Source organism: Melospiza georgiana, chromosome 3 (assembly GCF_028018845.1).
Source record: "Melospiza georgiana isolate bMelGeo1 chromosome 3, bMelGeo1.pri, whole genome shotgun sequence".
Classification (NCBI taxonomy): domain Eukaryota; kingdom Metazoa; phylum Chordata; class Aves; order Passeriformes; family Passerellidae; genus Melospiza; species Melospiza georgiana.
This window is the reverse complement of record NC_080432.1, coordinates 68,631,538-68,658,012: the sequence shown is the minus strand read 5'-3', so window position 1 is coordinate 68,658,012 and position 26,475 is coordinate 68,631,538. Positions and strand designations below refer to the sequence as shown.

The 26,475-nt window shown below is 39.5% G+C and overlaps 1 protein-coding gene across 1 annotated transcript; it reads left to right on the top strand.

The window, feature by feature from the left end:
* MYCT1 (MYC target 1) lies at positions 1-24,908 on the top strand. The gene is made up of 2 exons (XM_058020593.1): positions 1-250; positions 20,541-24,908. The coding sequence occupies exons 1-2, from the start codon at positions 1-3 to the stop codon at positions 21,071-21,073; spliced, it is 783 nt and encodes a 260-aa protein (XP_057876576.1). The 3' UTR covers positions 21,074-24,908.
* The last annotated feature ends 1,567 nt before the right edge of the window (positions 24,909-26,475 follow it).

Here is a 26,475-nt window from a genome sequence, read left to right as displayed (position 1 = left end):
ATGTGGTGTTCCAAGATAAGGCAAGCACTTACTAATTCGAGTCCAGAAGCAGGAAATGTGATACATCCATTTCCTTTCAGGCAAACAACACAGTTCCGTGGCAGCACAAAAGCTTTGCTTCTAGTGCAAAAATCTCAAAATTCAGAAAACTGTTGCTCCTCTGTGGACGTACCATTCTGTATTCGCTATTTGGATGTTATGGATAGGAACAGTACTTTTACTCCACTCACATGGCCACCAAAGTTTTGGGGTAAGGATATTGATTTTTTTTTTCCAGAATATATTCCTAATGTAGATGCAGATATTTGTTGTGGATTGCCTTAAAATATACCTGTATATACTTTCAAGCTCAGTCTTGGATGCAAAGAGTAATGAATAGGTTTTGTATTTCCTGCAGTGATAAGACTGTTTTCCAAATGTTTCTTTGACAAAGTTTTATCATTTTTTTAAATGAATGAAGACAACAGAAGCTGCCAGGGCAAAATTGATTGTTTGTAAAAGTTCATTACTGCAGTCAGTTGAAAAGGTGTCCACCGACTTCAGTCAATAGTCAGACCAGGTAGACATTCTCAACTGCTTAATGGATGTACCTACAGAGCAGACATGATCTGTTTCATCTCTTGATGAAAATGGGATAGCAAAGGCTAAATCTGTTTCAACATTTGGCATAAAGTCTTCTTCCTCCAGAATAAAAAGTTATTTGTAATTTGTTGTGCTGCCTTATGGTGAGATTTTCCTTTTTTTGCCCTCAATCTGTATTTCGTTTATTATCTATTATGGCTATTTTCTTTCACCCAAATCTGGGAGTAGTTCATAAACTGAAATGTACAGTGTGAGATGAAAATATATGTTATAATGAAATTCATTCAGGGTAATTAGATTAATTGATTTGTTCTTAAAGGATTCCATGCAATTGCTGTGGAAAATCTTTCCCTCCAAATATTCCTTATGTTGCTTGCTATGTTTAATCTTAACATTTATTAGCAATTAGCTTAGAATTAATTACATATCTGTTTTTCTCTATTGTATTATTGCTATTGAGCAATGATCCCTCCATAAATCTGACCATTATTTAAAACTAAAAAATAATATGCATCAGTGAAATACAACTTCAGTTGCACAGAAGTGCCACTGGAAAAGAGTGGAAAAAAGAACCCCATACAAGTGGATGGAAAGAAGTCCCTTTTTTTTCTTGTTATGAGGAACAAGAATCTGTTGAATGCCATCTAGGCTTCCTGCAGTCACACATATATTTTCCTACTGAGAGACCACGAAAGAATCACTTAATTTTTGTGTATTGGGCTAAAGAGTAGAGTACTGATACTCTTAGAGTAGAGTACTGATATTTATCAGTACTCTAAGAGTATCTAAATAGTAGAATACTGATATTTATCTTTGATGAACACTTACAGATTAACTGTAGAAAAATTAGAGTTATTACTGTGTCTGAGTCTTTTGTCTGGAGGTTGTCTGCTGGACTCTGAAGAACAACAATCATTGCTTTACAGTGAAGATGGATGTAATTCTAAAATGGCTGTTTCAGAATAAAACCTTGTTGCATTTGACAACACAGAGCAGGACACACCTTATCAGACTTATTGCTGAAAGGGCCAGCACCTTCTTTCATCCTCTTTGCTCACTTGGCTGGTCTGACACTGTACCCAGCCCTGACCACATCCCATTTGCTTGAGCTCTGACAGCAGATGAACCTCAGAAACTGGATTTTTTGTGAAGAGCTTTCATGGTTCTTGAAAGGGAAGATGCCTCTCAGATTTTTCTTACTTTTCTGCTAGATTTTGGAGGAGTGAATATAATTTTCTCTTTATTTCCTGTAGGTACATCATGTATGGTAGACTAGGAAGGGTGACTTTATAGTATATGTTAGAAGATGATGACTGACATAAGCTCACTGTATGGAAACATCACTTAAAACAATAGAAGTGTGTTTCCTGATATCCTGGAAATACATGACTTGAGTTAAAAAAAAACCCAACCAAACAAACCTACACATAATAGATATAGATAAAATTTAGTTCTTTATTAAATAAGAATGCAGTGCTTTGAACTGATTTTTTAGGACATGGCTTAAAGACAGTTTTCTAAGCCACCCACCATGCAGTACTGTGAATGTTACTATATTACCATGATACATTTCTTCTCCCTGCGTGTGTGACTTCTCAGCATCTTCCATGGACTCAGCCAAAGTGTAAACTTCAGCATAGGCACAAAAGTTTGCTGAGAGGGACTAAGTTTGTGAGAAAAAAATCAGTGCTGTAAAAACAGTCAAAGCAACTGTTCATAATGATATTTAATCTCTTATGATTTTATAAATCATCTATTGTCTAACAACTGGTTCCCTATGCTGGAAAATATACAGGCATCCTGTTTTCTATAGCTATCCAGTTTCCAGTGATAACTTCACACAATAGCTTCTTAAAATTGACTCTAAGAATTTTAGAACAATGAACAAACTAAGCTGTCCACTGCTTACTCACGTGTGAGCACAAATAAATAATTTTTCAGTTGCTCCAGGCCAGTGCAAGCATGCCTTAAGCAAGCTGTGTAGAGAAAAACAAGATATAAGCACCTCAGTATAAGTCATTCTGTGTGAGTTGTCTAAGTAGTCTAAACCCTTTTTCTCATGCAAAGATCTAAAAAAATGATAATATTTTAAAAAATCAGTACAAGCTGATTTTGCAAGTTCTGTTTACAATCAGTGACAGACTGGAGAGTTAATAACTGTAATGCTTAGCTGTAGACCTTCCAGGAATTCTTCTTTGAATTCAGATGCCCCCATCATCAATCTGCAGTATTTTTGGAATGCTAAATTATGCAGGAGGAAAACAAAGGAAGCAAAAAACATGTTTTGCTGGCCTAAAATCACTTCTGCTAGGAAAAGAAAAATATTAAACTGTTCTTCTGTTTTAAATTAATGAGTTTATGATAGAATTCCTGGCCCTGTCAGCAAATGCCCTCTGTGTAATGTGTCATAAGCAAAAAATTTAGATCCTGACTCTCACTTGGCTAGAGCTTTTTCCTACTAAAGATGTTTTGCAAAGTCTTTGTAGATATCCATGTCTGTTTCAGATAAGTTGTCTGAGCTTCTGCCAGGATGCAGGAGCTCGTTTCTATCAGGTGCCAGCTTCTGTGAAGCTTTGTAGCTGCTGCCCACCTCCTTTGCAGTGGGAATCCATGGTATGGTACTTTGGAAGGGGTAAGAAGAGAAGAACTTAAAGGCAGTCCCTGCTGAACTTCAGCACTGCTGATATCACATTGTAACTGTAGACAGAGAGTCTGGGTTATATTTTTTATTACTAGTTTCAAAAGGAGGCTTAATAATAGCTGAGTGAGAAATTCAAGGTTTGATACTCATTCATCAACAAATAATCTCACTTTTTACTGTTTTAATATAGACTTTATTGAGTTCATTTTGATTTATAAGATAACAGTGGGAGCAAAGATGTTTCCACTTAAACCAGGAGTGCATTTCTTGTAATTCCTAAAAGCATTTTCAGTTGCACACAAGTAAATACAATAAATGTCTTCAAGGTAATCCTATTTCTTCAGCATAGATAGAAATATAATTTCAGATCAGGAAATTTAATTTAAATAGTACATTTGATCAATGTGACAGTAGCAGAGAGAAAAAGTGCAAGCAGATTTTAATCAACATTAACTTAGATCCCTAGACTACCCTTCAGTCTAGTTTTACTCAAGTGGCTATTTAAAAATGCAACTTTAACATTTAATAACTTTAAAACATTAAGGACATTTTTCTTTTCTTGAATCAGAATCCAGGGTGTTATTTATTTGGTGTGTGGAAATAATGCCATATATCAGCTGGCTTCCAGCATTTTGAGATTGCAAACTGCTTGGCACACACTATAGGCATTCTTGCTTGGCCTCATAAGCTACAAATGCACCCATGTTTTAAAATATATCAAGTTTTGCCTTGTCCCTCCCTCAACCCACTGGTCTTCTCCTCATTAAAATGTGTCTGTTTGTTTGAAAGAAGTCAGACCATGTGCTCTGCTGAAGAAACTGGCATTTGGGATGAGTATATTCTAATGCCTCATGCTGTGTTTATCATGTTTCTGGTGTAGCAATAATGGTGGTTAAGGCTGTGCATCACTCCCTTTGTGCACTGAAGTAATACTTGGCAAGGGCAGCACTGGCACAATCAGTATCACAGCTGCTGTGACATGCCATGGGACATGATTCCTCTTCTGGGATCCTTCATGAGTGGCATTCATAGCAGTGTTGAAGCATAAGCAAGAGATCCAGCTCTGTTCCTGCAGGCAGGAAAAGCAGCATTTGGGGTGGCCTGTGTGGTGCAGCAGGTTAAACCTCTTGGCTTACACTTGGATGTCTGTGGGAGCCCCTTTCCAGCAGAGCCACTGGCTGGTCTGCCCTCATTCCATTTGCTCCTGTTCCCATACTGTGCACACTTTCCACTCACACTTTAGCAGCCCCAAAAAGGCTCTGGGCCCTGCCCGAGCTGTCCTGCTGGAGATGTGCACACACAAAGACTGCAGGCTGGAGCCAGCTGTGGAGCACCTGACAGCAGATGTGGCAGTGGGATCTTCTTACAGGCCACTACTGTTCCTATTTTGATGACAGAAAAAGACCAGTGTCTTTGAACCAGAGTCACCCAGAGGGCTTTTCTCCTGGCATTGCATTTTATCCTGGCAGAGGACTTCAATAAGCTGACAATGCAACTCCCTTCCTGGCAGAAAGGAGGAAGTAAAGTTGTGACATAGAAACACTTGCAGATGATTTACACCACTGAAGATTTGTTCTTTGTAGAGAAAACCTTCAGGGTTGAACTGGAAAAAAGAGGGAGGAAAACACAACAAAATTAGAGCTTTGGATTCAGGTGCTCTATCAACCTCAAGGTTGTATTTCCTGAATTGTTATTATTCTTCAATTCTCTTTTCTCCCTTTTTAAAATCACCCTAGTGTGTGCATTCATTCTTCCTGATATTTTAATTCATGGCAATGAGCCAAAATAGACCAAGATGATTGCAAACACTGCATTGCCTGAAGTTTTTCCTTACAGTTTGTCTCTTTTGTTTTGTCAATTCTCTGTGATTTGGAAAAAACCCCAGTAATTTTAAAAGTGCAATATTTGGCACTATATCACACATCATAAGGAATTCAGAGCACAGGGAATAATTTTTTTCCCAGGAGATATAATCTCTTTCTGCAGAGTCTTTGGGTTAGATCACTGATGCCTACAAAAGTTTGGAAATGGGATGTGAAAAAATGAGCTTATTCCTTTTGAAATTATCATGCTGGAGTCAGAAGACTTCAGATTTTACAGGCTCCTGTGTTGGAAGCAGCCCCAATAGGAGAACAGAGACAGGGAGAGGCAAAATACTTTCTTTCAACCTCATCATACTGCCCTGTTGTAGTGTTTTAGGGAATAATTCCTTACAGTGCCTATCCAAAATAATAGGTTTCTCTAAAATAATAGGTACTCTTAGAAAGCAGAGACCTAAAGCAAGGATAGAGCCTTACAACTGGGGACAAAAAATGAAAATTGAATCCCAGTTATAAATGATACTGCCAATTTTTAATTTCTTTAACCTTATTGGGTTTTAGTATTTAGTTAAAATGTTATACAAAAACCAGTTATGATTACCCAATAAGAATAAAAATGAAAAGCAAGTCAAATTCATTAATATATGGTGAATGGGAGGGAAAGGAGCAGAACAATCTAAGGAAATGTTATCAGAGGAAGGAATGAACCATATTGATCTGGTGAAGTCAGACATATCTGAAGGAATATGTCTGAGTTCTTTGGTCAGGAGCCTGTATTAAAACTTTTCCTGTGTCACAGCCAGCCATATATATATGTAAAATGCAGTCTGCACACTGAGTCTGTAGCTCCCCATCTGGCATACACTGACAATATCTGCAGCAACCATTTTCCTGCTCAGATTTCCCAGAGGGCTTTATCTATCAAGTACTGTTTTAGCAAAAACTAAAGTCTGCTTAACACTTGAATCCCAGAGTTTGAATTCTGCCTCATCAGGGCTACTGATCCACAGCTCAGGACTTACTTGCAGCTTGGGATTTTAGCTCATGGTCTATGATATTAAGGGGCTCAAATCATTGAGCAGACATTGAGCAGTGTCCATAATGATGGAGTTGATATGAGAGTTAATTGTGTGCAAACAAACCTTTCTTCTGACTCCTCACCTATCTTTTACAATCAAATAAGTAGCTCAGGCTTCCAGATTTGCAATTATAAATTTCCTAGAGTCATAGGTCTTTATTGCTTGCCTAACCTTTCATCTTCTGACTAAAATTTTTCTCCTTTACTCATTCAAGATGAGGCCTTTAAAAAGGCAAAAATTTTACACGACTCAAACTATGTTTCTGTACTCTTATGTCTTCTAATAACAAATAGCAGTTTATCTTGCATTCTTATTTCAAAGCCAAGTATATCTACTGATGGTAGAATAAGACCTTGTTTTGAAGGGTCTAAAATCCAAATGCCTTCCTCATTGTTTTATTCTAGTATCAGTCAGTGGCATGTGAATTTGGGCAACCCCATGCAGAAGTAGTCTAACATAAAACAGTAAATAATAAGGAGGGATTTCCTAGTTTAGTCAGAAAACTGTGAGAATTCACTACATGAAATGACCAGGAAAACTGGCTGAAAAATACAGCCTTGTTTCTTAGCCCAGGAGATATCGGTCAGATGGACTAATTAGAGCAAAATTTCCTTAAAGTATGTGCAAAATATGTGCATGGTGTGAGTGCATACTAGAAGGTATAGTGCAAGCAGAAGTAGGGAATGCCTATACACCTTTGTGTCAGTCTTGTGTGGACAGACCATGTCCTTGGGACTGCAGATTTCCAGTTCTGTCAAATAAGACACCTGGAAGCATACCTGGCTTAGTGGATGTGTAGCTGTGTTGAGTAAAGACAATGGTGACATAAAGCCTTCTCACACTCCTCCTATGAGAAATTTTTATCAACTTCAAAATGTATTCAGACTCCTGAGCCAGGGTTCTTAGCATGGAGTAAAATACCTTTATTCTTCCCAAATTCACTGAGAAATTGAATTATGGTATTTTCCTACAGGCAACTTGAACTTAGAACAAGCTGGACTCCCTTAAATATGTTTTTGGAAATAGGCATAATGGAAGACAGGGTTTTGGTTGGGTTTCTGGTAGAGAAGATAGATGGTATCAGGTAGAATGGATAGAATGTTTCAGGTCCCTATTTGAAAATCAGAGATAATTTCCCTGTGCTTCTTCATAAGAATGTTCTCAAGAGAAAAATGATGAGGTAAAATATGACACATGATCAGATAGAAAAACATCTCTGACTTTGCAAAGGTTTCCTGTAAACACTCTGATTATTTCAAGTAGATTTAGCTGAGAAGCAGATGTTCAACATAGATATAAAATATGATGCATTTAAACAATATTATGAAAGACAGTGAGATCTTTATTTTAATGCTTAATCTTTGAAATGTTTCCCTTCTTATTACCTTCTTATTATTTAAATCTAGAGTATCCACATGTTCTCCTTCCTGCTCCTCAGTGAAATGCTACATGATGCCACAACTTTAATAGCGAAGTTCCAGATTGCTTCACCAAATATTTACCTTAAATGAGTAACCTTGTTCCTATAGATGAAGAACTATGGCAATGTCCCTGCACACTGAATTTGCAGAAATCAGGGCTATGAAAATCCCATACATCTCAGCAGAGTTTTTAGAATAGCAGCCAGTTTTGCTTTTGTTGCAAATGGCACACACTGGGACGTCAGACAGACCCTGAGAACACAGGTCAACACCAGTAAAATTCAGCTTCACCTTTATAAGAACTAAGACAGCCTTTTTCCCCCCCCCCCTCTTGGAAAGGGCTGTAGGATTGTGCATCCTCACAGGCCCAGCAGCATCAGAGTAACTTTTGCTGCATGGCTTCCAGAGCTACAGATATTTCAGTTGCTTTCTTTTCCACTTCAGATGAGATACTGATCTTCATGACAATCCTCTGATAGAGATATAGAAAATATCACATTAGTAAATCACATATCAAGTGATCAAGTAGTCTGAAGCTGATTTAAGTATGCCACATAATTTGAACAGAAAACATGGTTGCCAGAAAACCTCTAGGGCAAGCGAGACCCACACACACACACCACCTTTCCTCTGCTTCAATCTGTTAAGATCTACAAGGAAGACTTTATTTTCCTATCTATCAGGCCAATTTCACCAGAACATCTTCCCCTTTCCACTTCCCCTGAGCTGACTTGGGATGGGTCACAAGGCAGCAGCAGAGCAGCCTGGGCCAGTGACTCAAAGAGGACACAGCAGTCATATAAATAGTGGTGATTCTGAGAGCAATGGCAACAAGGGTGTGGAAGATAAAAGGCAGCATGTGGTGGTGAGGCGTTAGCAATGGCAGCAACTGCATTTGAACATCAGCTCTGCAGTGCCAGCATGACAGAAGTGAATCTTATTCTTTTGTAACACTCAAGGTCCCTAGCTCCTCATCTGAAGTCCTCCAGAAATATTTTCATATAAAAAACGAAATAAATCCATGATCCATTATGTAATTAAAAATGTAGGCATTGCTCATCTTCCCCTTCTCAGCTTCAAGATATTCCATGTTCCTGTTATCCTCAGCTATGTTTGGGAAGAGCTGATCTGTATGCAACTTTCACTTAGATTTCTCCTGCACATGGCAGTACTGTTTGTTGGAGCGGCCTTGCTTTTTGCTTCAGAAGTCTTATACTGTCTTCTGAAGGGCAAGAATCATCAAACTATCCCAAATTTATTATCATTATGTGTATTTTTCTATCAGGTAAAAGATTTGATGAACACATGAAAGTTTTGGCTTCTATTACTGAAGTGAAGGGGACCATAACAATAGTCAGGTACTGAGAAAGTCTGACTGAGAGAGGCTTAGACTGAAAAAGCTAAAATGTAAATGCATTCCAAGATCTTATGTGCAAGCCTGTCAGAGAGATAAAAGTAGATACTAATGAGGAACTTATTTTTTTCTTTGTCCTTATTCTGGCAAGCCCAAAGAAAAGAATATTATTACTGTAGTTAGATGAAAGCAACAAACTATGTCACAAAGAGAAGAAACCTGTCTTCTTCTTGCATTCTGTCTATTTGGAGCACGATTTCTTCCTGGTATATAAATTATTCTTTTAAAGTGAGTCTGTCATCCTCAGGCTGTGTTTTGTGGCATCCCATTACTGCTTTTCTGCTTTACCCACCCCACTATGCAGCCATTGATTTATCAAATGCTTTGCCATCTTTAGCAGGAAGGACACAAACCTGAGGTAGTACAAAGAAAAGGAAAAGGTTTTTCAGAGTATTATTTAAATAATAATCAAGCACACAGCATGCACACATTTTAGCAATTACACCTACATTATTGACTGATTACATGGTGCTCCTTGGTGTTACATGAGCTGCCAGAAGCATCATTCTTTACCCCCAAATGCAGAAATCTGGTCTGTAGGAAACAAAGTCTATTCCTTCTTTCAAGCACTACACCCGGCAATGTTTTGGAATGTGAAACTGTCACAAACCAAAGCAACTTAGGGCTCTGTGCTCTCCCCAGGACAAATGCCCTGAGGCTGCATGGTCACCTGCTAGAGCCTGAGAGTGTTCACACTCACAACTGCTGGTCAGCACACTGTGGGTGCCATGGTCCTGCCTCAGTTCTTCTTGCAGAACTTATTGAAGGAAAATGCTCTGTATTTATACGCAATTTCCCCTTTTACCATTGTAATTCATTTTAAACAGGAGTAAAATGAGTTTATAATATTTGTTAAAATCTTTATGAGCCTTATGACTGGTTGTGTGTGGTACCACCTCCCTTATACAGAAGATTAATCTGAAGCATGAAGGGGGAATGAAATGTCCAAAATCAAAAAAACAGAAGCACAAGACAAAATTTGGGCTCAAGACTGAATCTTTTTCTTACTAAAATTATTTTCATTCAATAGCCATATCCTTTTGTCTGGAAAAAAAAATAGAAAATCTTGAACTAGTCAGAAAAGACTATCAACATTTATCAACAATTTAATTTTCCCCTGCTTCACAAGGAGGAAGTTTTCACTTATACAAAAAATGTACTTATTCTGATTTTGAAAGGTATTGTTCTTATTGTACTGAAGTTTGCACCAAGAAATCTGAAATTATTTTTCTAACACAATTTATTCCCTTCTACTTGAAGAGGCAGGAAATACAATAATTTGATTTTCACATATTGAAGAGGAGACAATCGTATTTTAAGATTTATCTGTTAAATAACCACAACCAAAATTCCATCAACGATACAAATATATAGAGCATTGTTATGAAATAACATGTGAGAAATTTTCAGCAAAATAAATGGGGGAGAGAAAAAAAATAGTTGGTTTAATATAATATATAAACTTACTTGGGCTCTGACAAATGCTTGCTGAAGGAAAGATCCATGGCAGTTTCTGTTTCTCACCAGAGCACTCTGCCTTGCTTCTCCAGCACCTTATTTGCAGAAGAAAATTAATTCCCTGTTTTGGACATTTGCTTTCACAATCCAGCATCCTAACACACACTTATGACCTGTTTCACCATTTGAGTGACATCTGTTAATTTTAAACTTTTTGCTTTTAAAAATTATGTTACATCAATACCACCTCTCTGTTATGTAGGGCAATGGAAGATCAGTCAACCCAGCAAACACGTGGCTTCTGTGGGAAGTGCATAAGTTATGCAGGCACAATATAAACACAGAAGGAAGCCATTGATGACTCTGTTAATTGGAAAGTGTAGGAATCTGAGGGCAAGCAGGACCTGGGCCAGCCTGGTAAAAATACAGCATCTCAGACACCACTGGCTCATGTGAGACAAGCACAACATCCCACTTCATCCTGAGTCTCCAGCCTGGATCAATTGTCCTGGGGCAGAAAGGGTTGACTAATACTCCTGATCAGTGATCCATTCATTTAGAAATTATGTCAGCATTTCTTAGCTTGTGGTTGCACAGACTTTTTATGACTGCTACCTAATTGGATCTCCTAGCCCAAACTGATATAGATGTTCATAGAAATATTTGGTGCACTCTCCCAAACAGACTGATGTTCACCCAGAAAGTACTGGGACAAAAAAAGATCAGGTTTTGAACCTCAGGTATGTAACTGAAGAGTACAGTACTATCACATATAAACATACTTCTGTGTTCTCAAAATGCTCACTATTACACCTGTTTCCAGAGGAAGACATGAATCAGGATATTTTTTTTTTTTTTTATTTCTGGTTGTAGGTCAGGTAATACTGTAGTGAAAAAAAAAATACAGATCACTATTCATAGTCCTTGAATACTTGTTTATTGAATACTTTAGAAAAGTATTCAGCAAAGTTCACAAACAGCTCTTCCTTTCATTCGTTGACTTTGTACATCTTTTTAAATTTTCACCTGAAGAAGGTCCTTGTTTAGCAATTTCAAAAAATAATGAGATTGTAAATAGAGCAGTAAGCAGTATTTCCAATAATGTCTGTTTTTGAACAAATAATGCAGAAGTCAGCTGTCTGCAGAACACACTGTGGAAGTATTTCAAAGGCAGTATGTTATGAGTGAGAGAGGACTCTTTTGGAGAAACTTCACAATTTTGAGCCTCAGTAGATTTCCTTCAGCTTCTTCCAAGACACCATGCTGCACATGTTTCATTAATTTTATCTATGTTAATCATAGAATCATAGAATGGTTTGAATTGGTAGAATCATAGAATGGTTTGGATTGGAAGGGAATTTCAAGATCATCTAATTCCAATTTGTCTGCCATAGGAAGGGTTAGCTTCCAATACTTTGCTAAATACATTATGTGCATTCAAAATGGAGAGTAAGAGGTGTGGAACTGTAAAGGGGAGATTGCTCCTCTCCTGGGAAACAGGGAAACAGATGAGCAGGTTGTAGGGGGAGAGGGAGAGAGATTGCAGTGCCAAGAGCAAGGAGCAGAAACAAGGTCTTGCCTCTCAGGTGACAGAAAGGGGGCTCTGGAACTCAGAGGGACATGAGCAGAGCTTTCAGCACTATTGCCAGCACTGCCTTGGGAGCCACTGTGTATAGGATGCACTGGGAAGGCTGAAACGTCACCCTTCTTCTCTAGTGTAGCTAGTGTCTCCAGGCACTCAGAGCGTGCCTTCTCACTCTGAATCTTTTGAAATATTCTTCTCTATATTCTTCTAAGGCTTGGGCTTCCAGTGTACTTCCTGGCTTTTGTGGGTTCTTAAAGTAATAACAGGCTCCACCTGAAGCTGTGTGTGGATCGGGCACTGACTAAAGAATTACTGTGGTGGGACTGAGGATATTTTCTATATATTCCTCACATTCTTCCCAATAACCCCTTCAAATCCTTGTGCTATGTTCTACATCTGTTTTTTTAAATCTAGGCTACATATTTCAGTATTTCATCCTTAATTTTAAGAGCTTTAGAAAATTCTCATTAATTTTAAGGTTCATTTATGAGATATTTATTCTCAGGTGTAAACTATTTTAATCAATTAAGTAATAATTCTAATGTCATACTGTGCTGTGTCAGATTGTGATTTAGTGTTTGATTTAGGTTTATGCAGAGGCCATACAGCTTAGCTGTGCTTTTTGTGAGGCGGGTAAGAATGTCTGGCCAGAGGATTGCTCGCTGCATATGCGGAAATGATCAAACTCTATTACTGCTTTTGTTATGCATTAGGAATCACAATGAAACCAAATAGTAGCAAAGTATGCCTGAAGGAATCTTTGCTTTGTTTTACATAGTTGTGCCAAAGGCATTAAATTAAACATGCTGACATCTCTATCTTAGATGTTTCCTTCTGATTTTTGCAATTACTCTTTATTTGTCATTCCAGTAAAAATCTACTGCCAGTAATATCAAGGGAACATCATTAATTCTGAGTTGGTTTGTGGGATATTGAGATGGCATATTCCACTCCTCTGGCTTTTTATCACAATGAATTATATTAGTATTCAAAGCAAATGTACTCTGGTCCATGAAGATCATTCTGGACATCACTGTGGATGTCAAGAAATATGAATTTAAGAATAGACTTAGTCTTATGCTCCTCCATGATCACAGATATTTGCATCAAGGTACAAAACTGTGCAAGCTTTACATCTTTAAACTTCCAAACACTTTTGCTGTGCCTTGGTTTACTTCACTTTCAAAGCCTCTGCAAAATGCTAGTCCTAAGTGTTTATGGTGATGCAATTCAGAACTTTTCTGGTTTTTGAGGTACTAAGAACATCTCTGTAATCTTCCATGGGAATGTTTTTCGATAGTTTTCTTCTGGCTCCCTGTTTTACCGGAATGAAGGTGATTTCTGTATAGTTTCGATTTCCAGCATCAGTTTCCAGCAGAGGGCAATCTTGTTCCTGGATAGTTTCTCATTTGTGAAGTTAACCGTCTGATGAACAACCAGCCCCTCTACATTTCAAAGGGAGCATTAATCCAAAAGCACGGACTACCTTTTTTTTTTTTTTTTTTTTTTTTTTTTAACTTGTCATTTAATTAATAATTTTTCTCATGCTTCTGGAGCCCGTTTGCTTACCTGATCAATGAAAATCTTAGAAACTTCACAGTTATGTCAGTGTGGACCTTGAGCTGTCATTTATTCTACCTTCTGTTTTCAAGACAGGATTAACAGGATTGACTGATGTTGCTTTTTAAAATCTTTACTGGGGGTGGATGCACTGCGTGCCTGGATTATCTATGCTAGTTCTTACCTGTTCTCATAGTTAGAAACAGATTTTTAATTTCCTATGCTTTATTTTAAACTCAGCACTTCTTATTTTATCTGCTGTAGGCATAAAAAAGCCTGTTATTAAGTGAAGTGGGAGAATTACTCTGTTTCTGTAGAAAATAATCTTGCAGTAGCACAGGCTGAATAAAACATCCCTTTAGTAAGTGTATCTGAATGCAGAGCTCTGGTATTTCTGGCAGCAACTCTATCTCACTTATAAGTTCTTATGCCTGCACAGTCTGCTTTTCTTTCAGCTAATTTTCCTCTACAGATTCTGTTTTTTGGGCATCACAACCACCTGAACCAATTTGTGCTGCAGCCTGTCCCTCAGTCATCTTACAAGAGTCGTGTGTGAAGTTTTCTGAAGTTTTGCCATGACTAAGATCACAGCTGGCTGATATTACGCAGCGACTGATTCATCCACCCAACTGAATCATGGGCTGCCTACAAATGATTAATGAGAGGCTGTTTTGGTAACACAATTAGTGGCAATTGGGAAGATAGCAATATAAACACTTGTCAGATATAAAGAAATTGCTTTTTCGAGCTCAGCATGACAACAGTAGCACAGGAGCTGGCTACTGATACTAGCCCCAGCTTTAAAATGATTTCTTGGAGCTGGTAGAACCAGCATAAAAGATGAAGTGTTGCTAATCGCTTCAAGCCTTCTGCGGTGCGAAGAAGTGGTGGCTCTTTGGGCCCCAGGTTTACTTCATTTCCGAACTCACTGCCTGGGATGCATGAGGATGAGTAGCCTGGCCAGATTAGAGATGTACATTTGCTATTGTTGAGGAATCCATTGAGTGCAGGTAGCTCTGGGTGCAGCTGCAGGCTGTATTCAGGGGGGCAGGAGGCTGAGCCCAAGGCAGGAGCCCATGACCTGCTGATCCTTTGCAATAAAAAGGGCCACAGGATTGGACTTGGACTCTTGGAGACAGTAGGAGCCAAGCCCCCCAGATTTCCCCACCCTTAGACTATGAAGGCATAAAAGCCTAGAGGTTACTTTGTTCTGGGTCCCTTCTTGGAGGCTAAAGCTGTTACTTTGTTATTTAGTTATTGCACCATGATTAAATGATTTTTAGGATCTAGAGTTCTGAGACTCTGTTGCGGGACACCAGGGGTTGAGCTGGTAAGGAGAGCTGGCCTGACTGTGTGGGTCAGGGGGTGTAGCTGTGAAAGGGCTTCTGTCCCAGCTCTGGTGGTGTGAGTGTGACTGCCAGAGTGGCTCCTGGCTGCTCAGACAAGGAGGTGACCTTAGCGCTGGAGCTGTTAGGAAGTTGCTGTGAGTTTGTTCAAGGTCTGATGAACCCTGGCTGCTCCAGTCTGGTTTTGCACAGAAGAGACTGTGCTATGATCCTCTGCTTATGACAGCTGAACCTCGCTTGAAACCTGAGACTCCTCAAAAATAGTGTCTGAACCATTGATACTATCAGGTTAACAGCTTTGTAATATGTGGAATGCAATTCATGCTTTAGTACACTAGCTGGTGCTCTATACTAAGCTGAGCAATGGATGAGTGAGGGATGAATTCCCCTCCTGGTTTGCATGTGTTTTATACCTGCTTTTGCCACCGAGCTTACATTTTGGGAAAAGATCATCTCGGTAAAACAAAGGCTGAGCTGATTTTTTCATGTTTGAAATCAAACCCTCTTCTAGTTACCAAGACTTTTCAGCTTTGGGGCAAGGCAAGCTGAAGTTGTTGGTGCAAATGTGTGTGCATATAGGGAGAGGAATGCTTACCAACTTAAACAAGTTTTGAGGAACTGGCATATGACATCGCATAAAGGAGAGAGAGCTAGCAAAAAGAGTCTTTTCCATTTCTCTTTCCCTTGCATTCAGTACTTTCTCCTGTCTTCCTCCACCCTACCCTGGTTCATGCTCTGAGATGCTCTCACTGGGGGCGCTGCTTACATGATTTTGAAAGGTACTACTCTCTCACTATGGCCAGCTGTAAAGTTTTCCAAAGTATATATTTGTCAGCATGGGGGAAGGAAGATCCTGTGCCCATCTTAATTTTACACCTTGGGGAACTTACCATAAGGGTATAGGAAATATACAGCTCCCAAGGATTTCCTGAGGTCAAGGAACAAACTCCTATTGCAGCTCATTGCAGCCAGAGCTGAGGGCAAGAGAGAGATTCCATGGGAAAATGAATCCCCAACACAAATGTGTTTTGAATTCAAAGGGATGGCTGATGTGAAAATGGAATTCACAGAATTAAAAAGTTGTCCTGATATGTCTGCAAGAATCCTGCAAGCCTACATGATAGAAGTAGGATACTCTATCACAAAAATCAAATCTATTTGATGAAGATTTTGGGTATTTCAGAGACTGAAATAAGTAGGGATTGTGTTGCTATTTTTTGGTGAGGTAAACCCAAAGGGAGGAAGAAGAGAACACAGTACACTTCTGACAAGACTTACTGATTGGTACGAGCTACCTTTGGTTGACTCTGCTTCAGATGTCCAGGCCAGATGGGAAAAAAAATTTCAGGGCCCAGTACTAGGAAAAACATTTTATCAGCCAGTCTGTCATCATGTGTTACTAATGTGATGTCTAAATTGTGTCTAAATTTCTCCAGTATGGATTCTGTCAGGAGATAACCACTTCCCAGAAGTTATTGATTTGATAGGATATATGCCATTCCTTAATATATATAGTTCATGGAAAGTTATGAAATTTTTAAAGAAAGCTTCAATGACCAAGAAAAAGTTTTGCACAGCAGATGCAATAATCCCCTGCACAAACCTGTAGTACTGCATTTCCATAACACTGCATGCAGAAACTAGAGATGAGGAAACAGAGAGACTTCAGAAGAAATTGCCTGATCTGGATAGATGCTGGGCTGACAAATGTGCTGACTTGATGTTCAGATCTGTGGGTAACATTAAGAAGTTATGGGTGTTACTGTGGGTTCTGAAATACCAACCTTTTTTGTATGGTCATTTGGAAGTCCCACAGATAGAAAAGTGGCTAAGATATCCAATTGCTTTTTTACCTTAGCCCTTCATTTCTGACTTTGTACCTCAAAGTCTGTCCTGCATTGTTGCTAAAAGCCTTTGTTCTTCACCTCAGCTGGTGTTACAGGTGAGAGTGGAGACTTGACTGAGGTGAGCTATCAAATCTTTTCCGTTGTGGCACAATGAGCTGCAGCCTGAAAACATCCAGATCAAAAACATATTTGGGGGACTGGGCCCTGGGTAGTTGTTGTTATTGGCAGCATCCCTAACTTATCCCCAGATCTTTCGTTTTACTGTTTTCCTTAAAAGCAGAGGACCGAATGACAGGCACAGCTCTCAGGAAACCGTGAGTTATTACAATGCCCCCTTGGGAGACACTTTGTATCAGTGTCATCCTGACTCCCCCGAAGGCGAGCTCTGCTCTGGCGCTGCCCAGATTAAGGAAGAGAAAAACAATTTGGTGAAGGCCAGCTGTTCCACTCAAAATCCCAGGTGCAGCAAGTCCCACTCTGCCTTTGATCTTTTTCTCTGTTTGATAATATTTTCTTCAATGTACCTCAGGGATGTTATTGTTGGACATTCTAAAGAGGAAATCAATGGGCATAGATTTACAATTCTACAATATAAGGTTTTAGAACGGAATTACATTTCTGTGAAATTCATCTTCTGCAGGGAGTAAGCAAAGAACGAGTTTTGCCCAATAGTGACCCACAGTTCCAACTGAATTCAGTGAGATTTTGGGAAGAGAAAAAATGAAATGTCTGTAACCAATGGGTCTAGTGATATTTCTGTAATAAGAACCAAGGGTGTTAAATGTAGGTACAAAGGGAAAAGAGAGCATATGGAGTCCTGGCAACTGAAATAGTCAGTGTAAACCCAGCTGTGCTTCATCAGGGAATAATTTGACCCTCGATTTTTCCATCATAAATGGAGATAGAGAAATAAAAGGACTAAACAAGTTCAAGAAAATGACGCCATCATCCAAAGGGATAATTGTCTGTGCTGTACCTCCAGCACAGGGGAACAGCACGTGGGAAGGACTGAAGAGCTGCACTCAATACTTTTGTCAATTCCCTTATCTGCTTTTAACAGTGTGAAATTCTGGTTAGATTGTGCAGGTGGCACAAATCATGACTCAAGAGATACAGGAACAATGTATGCAACCCCAGGGCCAGGTACACTTGTGCTGCTTGCTGTGTTTCTGCTTACACTGGTGGCTGCTGAACCCCATGGAGATCCCCTTTGCCAGCTGAGAGCCCAAAGAGTTGCAGGGACATCCAGTGGCAGCACAGAGCCCTGTGCCTGGGGAATTCCTTGGCAGCTTCAAATATAACCCAAGTAGCATTTGAGCTGAAGTGCAGAAGAAATGAGCCCAAGAAAGGATTATTTCTTGCTCCCCTTTCCCATAGCCATGCAGGGACAGCAGTAGTGCGTGGGAAGTGCTGTCTTCAGGACTCCCCCTGGGGTTTATTCAACTAGAGGTCACCAAGTCCTGGCTCTCCCTTCCCACCTTTGGGAGTATGAGTAGGATCTTGCAGTAACATAATGTATTCAATCTATTAAAATGGCATAATAAGCTATTCCTGACCAAAAGGGGCACAGTAAGTCCTGCTGTGTCTCTAAAGATGTTTTATAAAGGGCAGAATCATACTGAGCTTGTAATAAGAAGGCTGCTGATAAGTGATATGCTCTGAAGCCAAGAGTTTAGAGCAGGATGCTGCCTGTGGGCTCTTGCAGAAAGCTGACAGGGCAGTCACCCTTTGTCTTTAGTGTGTCCAGGCAAAAGTTTTTGAGTTGTAGAAATTAGAGCTTAAAGAAAATTTGTCTTTTAGGGTCAAGACTGATCTGTCTTGGAATGAAAGGACACCAAAGTGCTCCTGAGAGGGAGCAGTCCCCTGCAACAATATCCAGTGCACTATCCTTGCCAGTCTTCATTCTGAAAGGATAATGTTATAGGCCTACCTGAAAGCAGAGGTTACAGGCCAGGAACAGTAGGATTGTGAGCCTTCCAAGTATGAATCACAGCACAAGCAATTTTTTCCTGAAGGGAGAAGAGTAAGAAGGTAGATAAGGAAGATAATGACTGCTTCTTAAAGTGCAATTCACCAATAAACGTGCATTTCTTGTACTGGAAGCAAAGATAATGTTTCTTTCCCCTTTCCTGAAGTGTCTTGTCCTAAATTAAGAGCTGACTTAAAAAAAATCTGTTCCAGGGTGCCAGTACTGAGGTGCCTCTGTCTGCAAGTCAGTCTTGCCTGACACCTCTCCTCCCTCTTCACGGTGTGCTGGCTGCTCTCCATAGCCATCACTCAGGCTGCTCATTCTCCTTGCATCCTCAGCGCCTGCTTTGGCCAAGTCCCACAACTCAGATGCACTGCCATTATTATAGTTCTTGGGAATGACTGTTTGTACAGCACCATAAATTCAGGGGGAACTCTTTAGTGGCTGCTAGAAAATTCTGAGCCTAGTCTCAGCTCACATTTTCTGGCCTCTAATGGGTGCATCCCAGTCCTGGAGTTAATACCGTCTGTCTGGCACAGTGTTATTGGGCCTGCTGTTCAGTATGCTCTAGGAGTTACTCACCTTCCTCTATCTAATGAACACATTTTGCTTTCTCACAAAAATGCTTCACAAATATGAGAGAACAGTACAGACAGAACAAACATGTTTCAAGGTGTCCCATGGATATTTTTTTGCTTATCCCCTCTTTGCTCCACCAGTTGTCAACATAGTGTTCCTTCTTGTTTTAGATCCAAACCCTTCTTGAATTTTGAGAGGATCTATAAAGGTTTTGCATTTATTTCAGCCTTATCCAGGATTACAAGTATATCTCTGGACTTTTTACAACAGCAATAATGCTGGTGCTCAGTTGCAAACCAAGTGAAGTTTTCTGAAGTAACTGTCCTCTTCTTAGAAATATACAAAGAAAAAGCACATCTCTCCATCCTGTGAGACTGTGTGCAAAACAATCCTAGGCATCCGTTTTGTTTTTCTGTTTGCTTTTTTTCAGATCTTGTAGGCCTTGAAAACATTTCTAAAAGAGCTAGAAATTTACTTTTCTTAATGGCAGATTAATCCATCTTTAAATTGGTCATTTGGAATAGGAAATATTAAAGAGACTTAGTATTACAAATGGCTATCTCTGGCCAAAAGTATTTAGGATGTAGTAATTTACATTAATTACTGTGAGAATTTAAACTATCTGTTGCTCAGCAGTAAAAGGCTTGGAAGTGTTCTCATGTTGTAACAAATACAGAGCTTACTCCACTAAGAGCATGGCAGAGGGTACATCGCTGTCTTAATAGGTGGGTTTGCAAACACGTACGCACAGAATATAAAGGTCTATAACAGAAGGACCAGTCTGCATAAATTCTCACCTCCTATTGCCCAGAGAAGGAAATACTTGGCAGTTTTATAACACTTGGAGCTGATGAGTGGCTGATTCTGGGAAAGGCTGAAGACTTTCCTTGCCTTGGTAAAGAAACTGATATTAAATATACGTTATTTTCTGGGTGTTGCTGAATTATGCAAATTAAACAAACAACCAAAAAAAGAAAAAAACCAACACCAAAACAACCCCCAAACCCCACCAAAACACTGAAACCACCAAAACAACCCCCAAAACCCCACAAAACACCAAAATACTGTGCAGTAAGAGCACCCTCAACTGTTGCGTATGTGTTGTGAAGTTCATGTGTTACTAAGACCTAAGGGCCGTTTCATCTTTTAAGGAGGTTGGCGTTTTAAATTAATTTTCTTGCAGGAATATGGTTCAGAGTTACTTCATTAACTTTGAGATAAATTTTTGCTGTATTTCAGAGCAGATAACAATAGCCTTCACAGTGTCCATGGTGATTGGACTGGTGATTGGAGGGATCATCTGGGCATTTTTCACCTGTCTGTCCCGTCGCAGAGCCAGTGCCCACATCTCCCAGGGGAGCCCCTCATCCTTCAGCCGTCGGTCCAGACCCTCCTCCCATGGCCACACTGCCGGCAGGACTGGATTTTACCGCAACAGCAGCTGTGAACGTCGGAGCAACCTCAGCCTGGCCAGCCTGACCTTCCAGCGGCAAGCCTCCTTGGAGCAGGCCAACTCCTTCCCCAGGAAGTCCAGCTTCCGTGCATCCACCTTCCACCCTTTCCTGCAGTGTCCTCCCCTGCCCGTGGAGACGAACAGTCAGCTGATCACCCTCACTCCCACAAACACCACCACAACCCTCGTGGCAAGCACCACCAACAGCTTGAGTCGACCTGAATTCCACTGGTCCAACAACAACCTCCGCATCTGCCACTCCACGCAAACCCCACCTCCCGCCTATGAAACCATCATAAAAGCTTTCCCAGAATCCTGAGCTTCGTCCTCACTGCAAACACGCATGTGCATCTTAGGAGGAACCTCAATTATCTCAACAATTTTCTGTGCATGATGAAGATCTCCGAGAAGTCTCTGTCTGCAGCTGCAGAGGGGACATACTTGGCCAAGAGGCATTGAGAAGTGATTTCATGGAGCCCAACATCCCTCTGTCTGAGAGATCACTTGTCTGTGCACTGCTGGCTTTTATTTACTGCTCTGCTGTATGCTTGCATATTTATAGTGTTGTATCTTTAATTGCAGCCATTGTCTCTTCATTTTAGAGGGAAAAATGCTGCCGCATAAAAATGAAATAATTTCTTGAAGAAACATGATACTAGAGATTACTGATATACACAGCACATCAATGCAAATGTCACAGTTCCTTTTTTTTGTTTTAAGAAGTTTTGATTTCACATGTTTTTGTTACATTTTCAGAGAGTACCTCCTGTTACACACTTTCTTGCCATAATCCCAGAAGAGCTCCAGTTTGAGGGACCTTAGATGCAGACCTCATAGAGGATGCAGTCCTGGCTGCTGTAGACATCCTGTTCTGTTGATTGCAAAGATCTGCTCTGAAAAGACTCCATACTGGGGATGCTTGTTTCAAATTCCCCACAGGGCGGGAAAAAAAAATTGTGAAGTATATATAGCTTCATGAACAAAGTTTTGAACAACATACTAAAAGCATGATAACAATTATAAAGGCTTTTCTGTCAGCAGCCAGCAGAACAGGTAGTCATGTTTTAATACCCACTGAGGCTGTATGGGCAGAGCTCCTCGTGTTTCATTTTTCTAGCTCTGGCTATCCAGATAAGCAGTATGAATGACAACTATTTTTTAATTAAGTTTCATGATTTCCTATGGGATTAGTCATTTCCTTATTTCAAATGTTTTTTCTCAAATTGTACCAACGTTTAATTCTTTCTTTTATTCACTGAAATCTTGTCTGTCACTAAAACAAGATTTTAGACATCTGTGGCTGAATACAGGGATTGTATAATGAATTGGGATATGAAGATAAAGATGAAGTATTTAGTTGAGGCTTGCATGAATTCTTGACTTTTATATGTGTGTCATGTCAAGCTAACCCCTGGCTTAGTGGAGACTAATTGCAGTGATATGACAAATGTTCAGGATTTGGAAATAACAGACAAATGGGACCCAAATTAAGTCTTATTGTATCAGTTTCCTGTTAAATTTTTCATGTTCAAATTAAGGGTAAAGAATTTCCACAAGTAGAGGAGCTGTCCACTCGCCACATTGCAAATATGCTTGCTGTTTCTGAAAGGCTTGGGCAATACCAGCCTCAGGACTCCTGATTCTGAGGGGGCTTCTGCAGGGAGAACAAGTTCTTGTCTCTCTTCGGGAGAGACAAAGATTCAGCAGCTTTTGTGAATGGGCAAAATGCTTAGCATCTCCCAGATTTTCCAGGCTTTTGGAGACTGGCAGTATGCATCCCTTTGCTGAGGTCAACATCCCTTGGGATACTCTAGCAGTGAGCTCTGATCCACAGTATTCCAGCCCAAGACCCACCCATTCACAAATAATGCTAAAAACATTGAGCTTACAAGCAATATTTACTGTAAACAACAAGTATTCCTTATTGTAAAGGCAAATTATTTTACATACTATTTACTGTCTGGATTTCATTGTTTTATTTTTAGTGTGCAACACATCTGGAGAGATGTATGTCATTGCTAGAAGAACAACTATTTACAGAGTTTACACAATGTTTCACTGTGGACACTATGGTTCTAGCACACCCAGAACTTGCTAATAAGATTGTAACGCTGCATTTGGCTGATCACAGGTTACAGACTCAAAATAGCAGTCCTCTGAAGAAAGAAAGAAAGTTATGTTTTTTCATTCATTAATAATTTTTTTACATTTTGAATTTTTCTGAGTCTGTGAATTTCTTTGCATGCAAAAAAATGTTCAAAGTATCCTTCCTATAGAATAGGTGATGCAGCCTATTCTAACCTGCCTACAAAAAGTAGAATTCAAGAACGCTCCCTTTGTTTAGTGGGTTTTATGGACTGTGGAAGGGACAACTTACCCCACCAGCTCTGTACCCAGCGTGCACCCAGCTGGCCAAAACTGCTTGCTCCTTGAGAGTGAAATCATTTTAGATGAGTAAATTTTTACTTCTGGATTGTAAGTGCACGTTACATTACAGTAGAACTTTCCACAGCACAATTATTACACAATTATTACTTGTATTATACTGTATTTAGTAAACATTGTAAAGAGGGAAGCTTAAATGCACTGTACTTTTTTTTCCTTCTGAAATCTGCACTGGATATTGAAACATTTCTTATGTGCCCTGAATTAGGGAGACTAAAAAACCACGTTTGGTGCATAGCCAATATGACTGTCAGAAGCCTAAAACTTGTTTTCACATCTGAAAGAAATGTTTTGCAAGCATTCAGGAAGCTTCAGAATGTGGAATAAAGTTAGATCCTATAATCTCAAGCTCATGTTTTTGCTTAATGATGAATACGGTGATTTGCATAAAAGATCCTTTAAAGGGAAGAGTATTATCTTTAATTATGCAAGCTGATACAGTTAGAAATGTGAATGAGAACTCTCTCCTTCCTTTGCTTCTGTGGGGAAACACCTCAAAACTCAAGATGTTATTTGAAGTCAGGGTCAGAATTTGCCCTATGAGGACAGCTTCAAAGGATTACAAGTGAGAAGGTCTCTCACAAATAACAGTGCTTACAGGTTTTAAATGCACTGCTTTTTAAGTACTTCGGCTTCAATTCACATGTGTTTGAGCAAATGCTTGCTTTAAGCAAAAGGGCAATCACTATAAGGTTCATGCTTAAATGGACTCATGCACATTTTATTGCATTAGGACCAAAGCACACTGCACAGGACCAACCCCCAAATTAGCACTTGGATTCAGGAATCATTGTGTGTTTGATAAGCAAAAAATATTATATTTGCTTGATGAAATAATCTTTTATTTCAATTTAAAATACTAGAAAGAGGAGCTGAATTAAAACAGCATGTTACGGCAGATTTCAAGATTTCAGAGCATTCGCAAGCATGAATTGAACTTGACAATTATTTTGTGTGTAATACAAATAAAATGGTGCTACCAGAATCACACAGGGACTGATAGGCATAACTTTGATCAACATCCAGATATCCTGACACCTTGTTCTGAGTAAGCAGAACTACTTCTCTTCATGAGGAGAAATGCTATCCTGTTATTGTCCATATCCACAAAAAGTCACTCCAGTTATGAGTTCATACAGAAGGCAGGACTTGACAGCTCTTTGTCAGAGAATATTTATGTCCTACCTTATTTACAAAAGTAGCTCATGCTATATTCCTTGACCTTGCATCACTGAAGAGCTGCTGTCCACCTCTTTGGACAGCTGCTGATGACCATACTGTAACACACTGAACATGCAGTATTCTTGCCAAATCACATTTTAAAGGTCACTTGTAATTTATCATGAAGCTTTTGAGTCATCTCAAAATCCATTCTTAAGTATAAACTGAAAACTATGCTCACTGGAAATGTCCTCTCAGAGGTGAAATGACACATGCCAGATCCCTGACCTATAAGCATTTGATAAAATTAGGTGATATCTATGATGCAGTACAACTTCTGAAACAAAAAAAAGAGAAAGAAAACACTAATTGGAAATTTACCTCTGCCAAGTCCAGAGCAGACTAAAGAAGAAGGCATTGATATAACTTCAAAATACTGGGATCAATATTTTAGAAACTACACTTACAAAGTCTTAAAACTCAAGGAAAATATCTGTACCTTTTTGTATTCATTTGGGTCTCTTAATAAAAGTGAGTTTTTAAAGGGATTGAGTAGTTGGAGTTCCTGTATGATTTAGTTTGGATATTTAGCTTTCTGAATGCCGAAAAGGATGAAAAGATCCAAATCTCTTTTTCAATCTAATATTAATATTGGCTACAACTGTCTCAGTATTTTTCAACCAGCTGGTCTAGAGTGTTCTGAGAAAACTACTGCAGCACTCAATAGGTGAACCGCTGCTGGCAGCAGCTCTTTTTGAAGCACACAAAGCAGCAGTCTCACACTGTAGCAGCAGCAACACCAGTGACGCCACTACAGATCTCTGGCCTCACTGCCAGGTGGGGTCTGTGCCTTATTCCATGCTTTTGCCCTCAAACAGTTTGCAGGTTAAGGAAACAACTCTGGAGGAGTCTGGTTTGTGAGTCTTGTTTCCGCTTTTGACTTCTGTGAGTGCTTTTGGCTTCCATCAAGTTTCTGACGACGCCGGTGCATGACTGTGGCAACGCCTGATGGGCATGGGCTGGATTGAGGAGCTATTTCAGTGAACATGTTTCCTGTCTGCATTCCCGGAGACATTCTGCATCAGAGACATGTTTTCATCTATTTAGCAGCAGAATCAAGTGATTGTGTGCCGAGGGCTGTGAAGGAGCAGTCGCCCTATTTTAGAGCAAGGAGTTCTTTTAAACAAGAGTAGCTTAATCGTGAAAGGGATTACGCACAGTGATGGGACTGAGATAGGAGGAAATTGGATTTGCTGATTTAGGACATAACTGTCTGACGTGCCTATGACTAGGAGCAGTATGGAAAGGCACTGGAATGCAAAATTATTCCTGTCTAGTTCATGTGGGATCTGCATCCATATCAATCCACTTTATTTTATAGCAGTATGTTCATGTGTATGAAGGAAGGAAGGATGATGCTGCTCTCTTGTTCCAACTTAAGAAGAGCACAAACCACATCTGGCAGTGATATGCATTTCTTTGACATGTATGGAGAAGTTGCTGATGATTAATTGCACATTGAAATGGGATGAATCTCCTAGACTGATCAGTCTAGTGCTTGAGTACATGGAGAGGCAAGCAGGAGTCCCTGTGCCCTGTTACTGTACTGTATATCCTGGTGATCTTCTAAAGTTGTTGGGTTTCTTTAATAAGAGGGAAGAACTCACTTTAAACCGTTTCTAGACAGACTGTAGATTTTCTTTTCTCCTTTAGTGCTTCTCCATTTAGTTCCAGAGTATCTATCTGTGGATAGTTAAGATGATAAAAATACACAGATCTTCACTCTATCCCATTGTTTTGTTGTTCTGCCAGAACTTTCTTATATAGAAAATCACTTTGAGGAATTGATTGGTTTGTGTGTGGTAAGCTCTCTAGCACTAGTATGCCAGCATCAAAGCACTGATCTTTTTTTCTTTTTTTCCCCCCTAATCCCTTGGGCAAATGTCATGGAAAGATACAGACACCTTTTTGTCAGTACTGAGTGGCAGAAAACATTTAGAAAAATTTTGAATTGCCTTGCAAAATTCTCATAACTCCACAATGCACTAGGTCAGGGTGAAGATATTTTTGGATCATTTTGGGTAATATAAAACTTACTTCTATAAAAATTTCTGC

Bases quoted from the DNA above. Each gene is read 5' to 3' on its own strand.
- MYCT1 (XM_058020593.1), top strand. From the start codon at position 1: ATGTGGTGTTCCAAGATAAGGCAAGCACTTACTAATTCGAGTCCAGAA. The intron at 251-20,540 runs GTAAGGATATTG...GCTGTATTTCAG, and splicing joins ATGGCCACCAAAGTTTTGGG to AGCAGATAACAATAGCCTTC.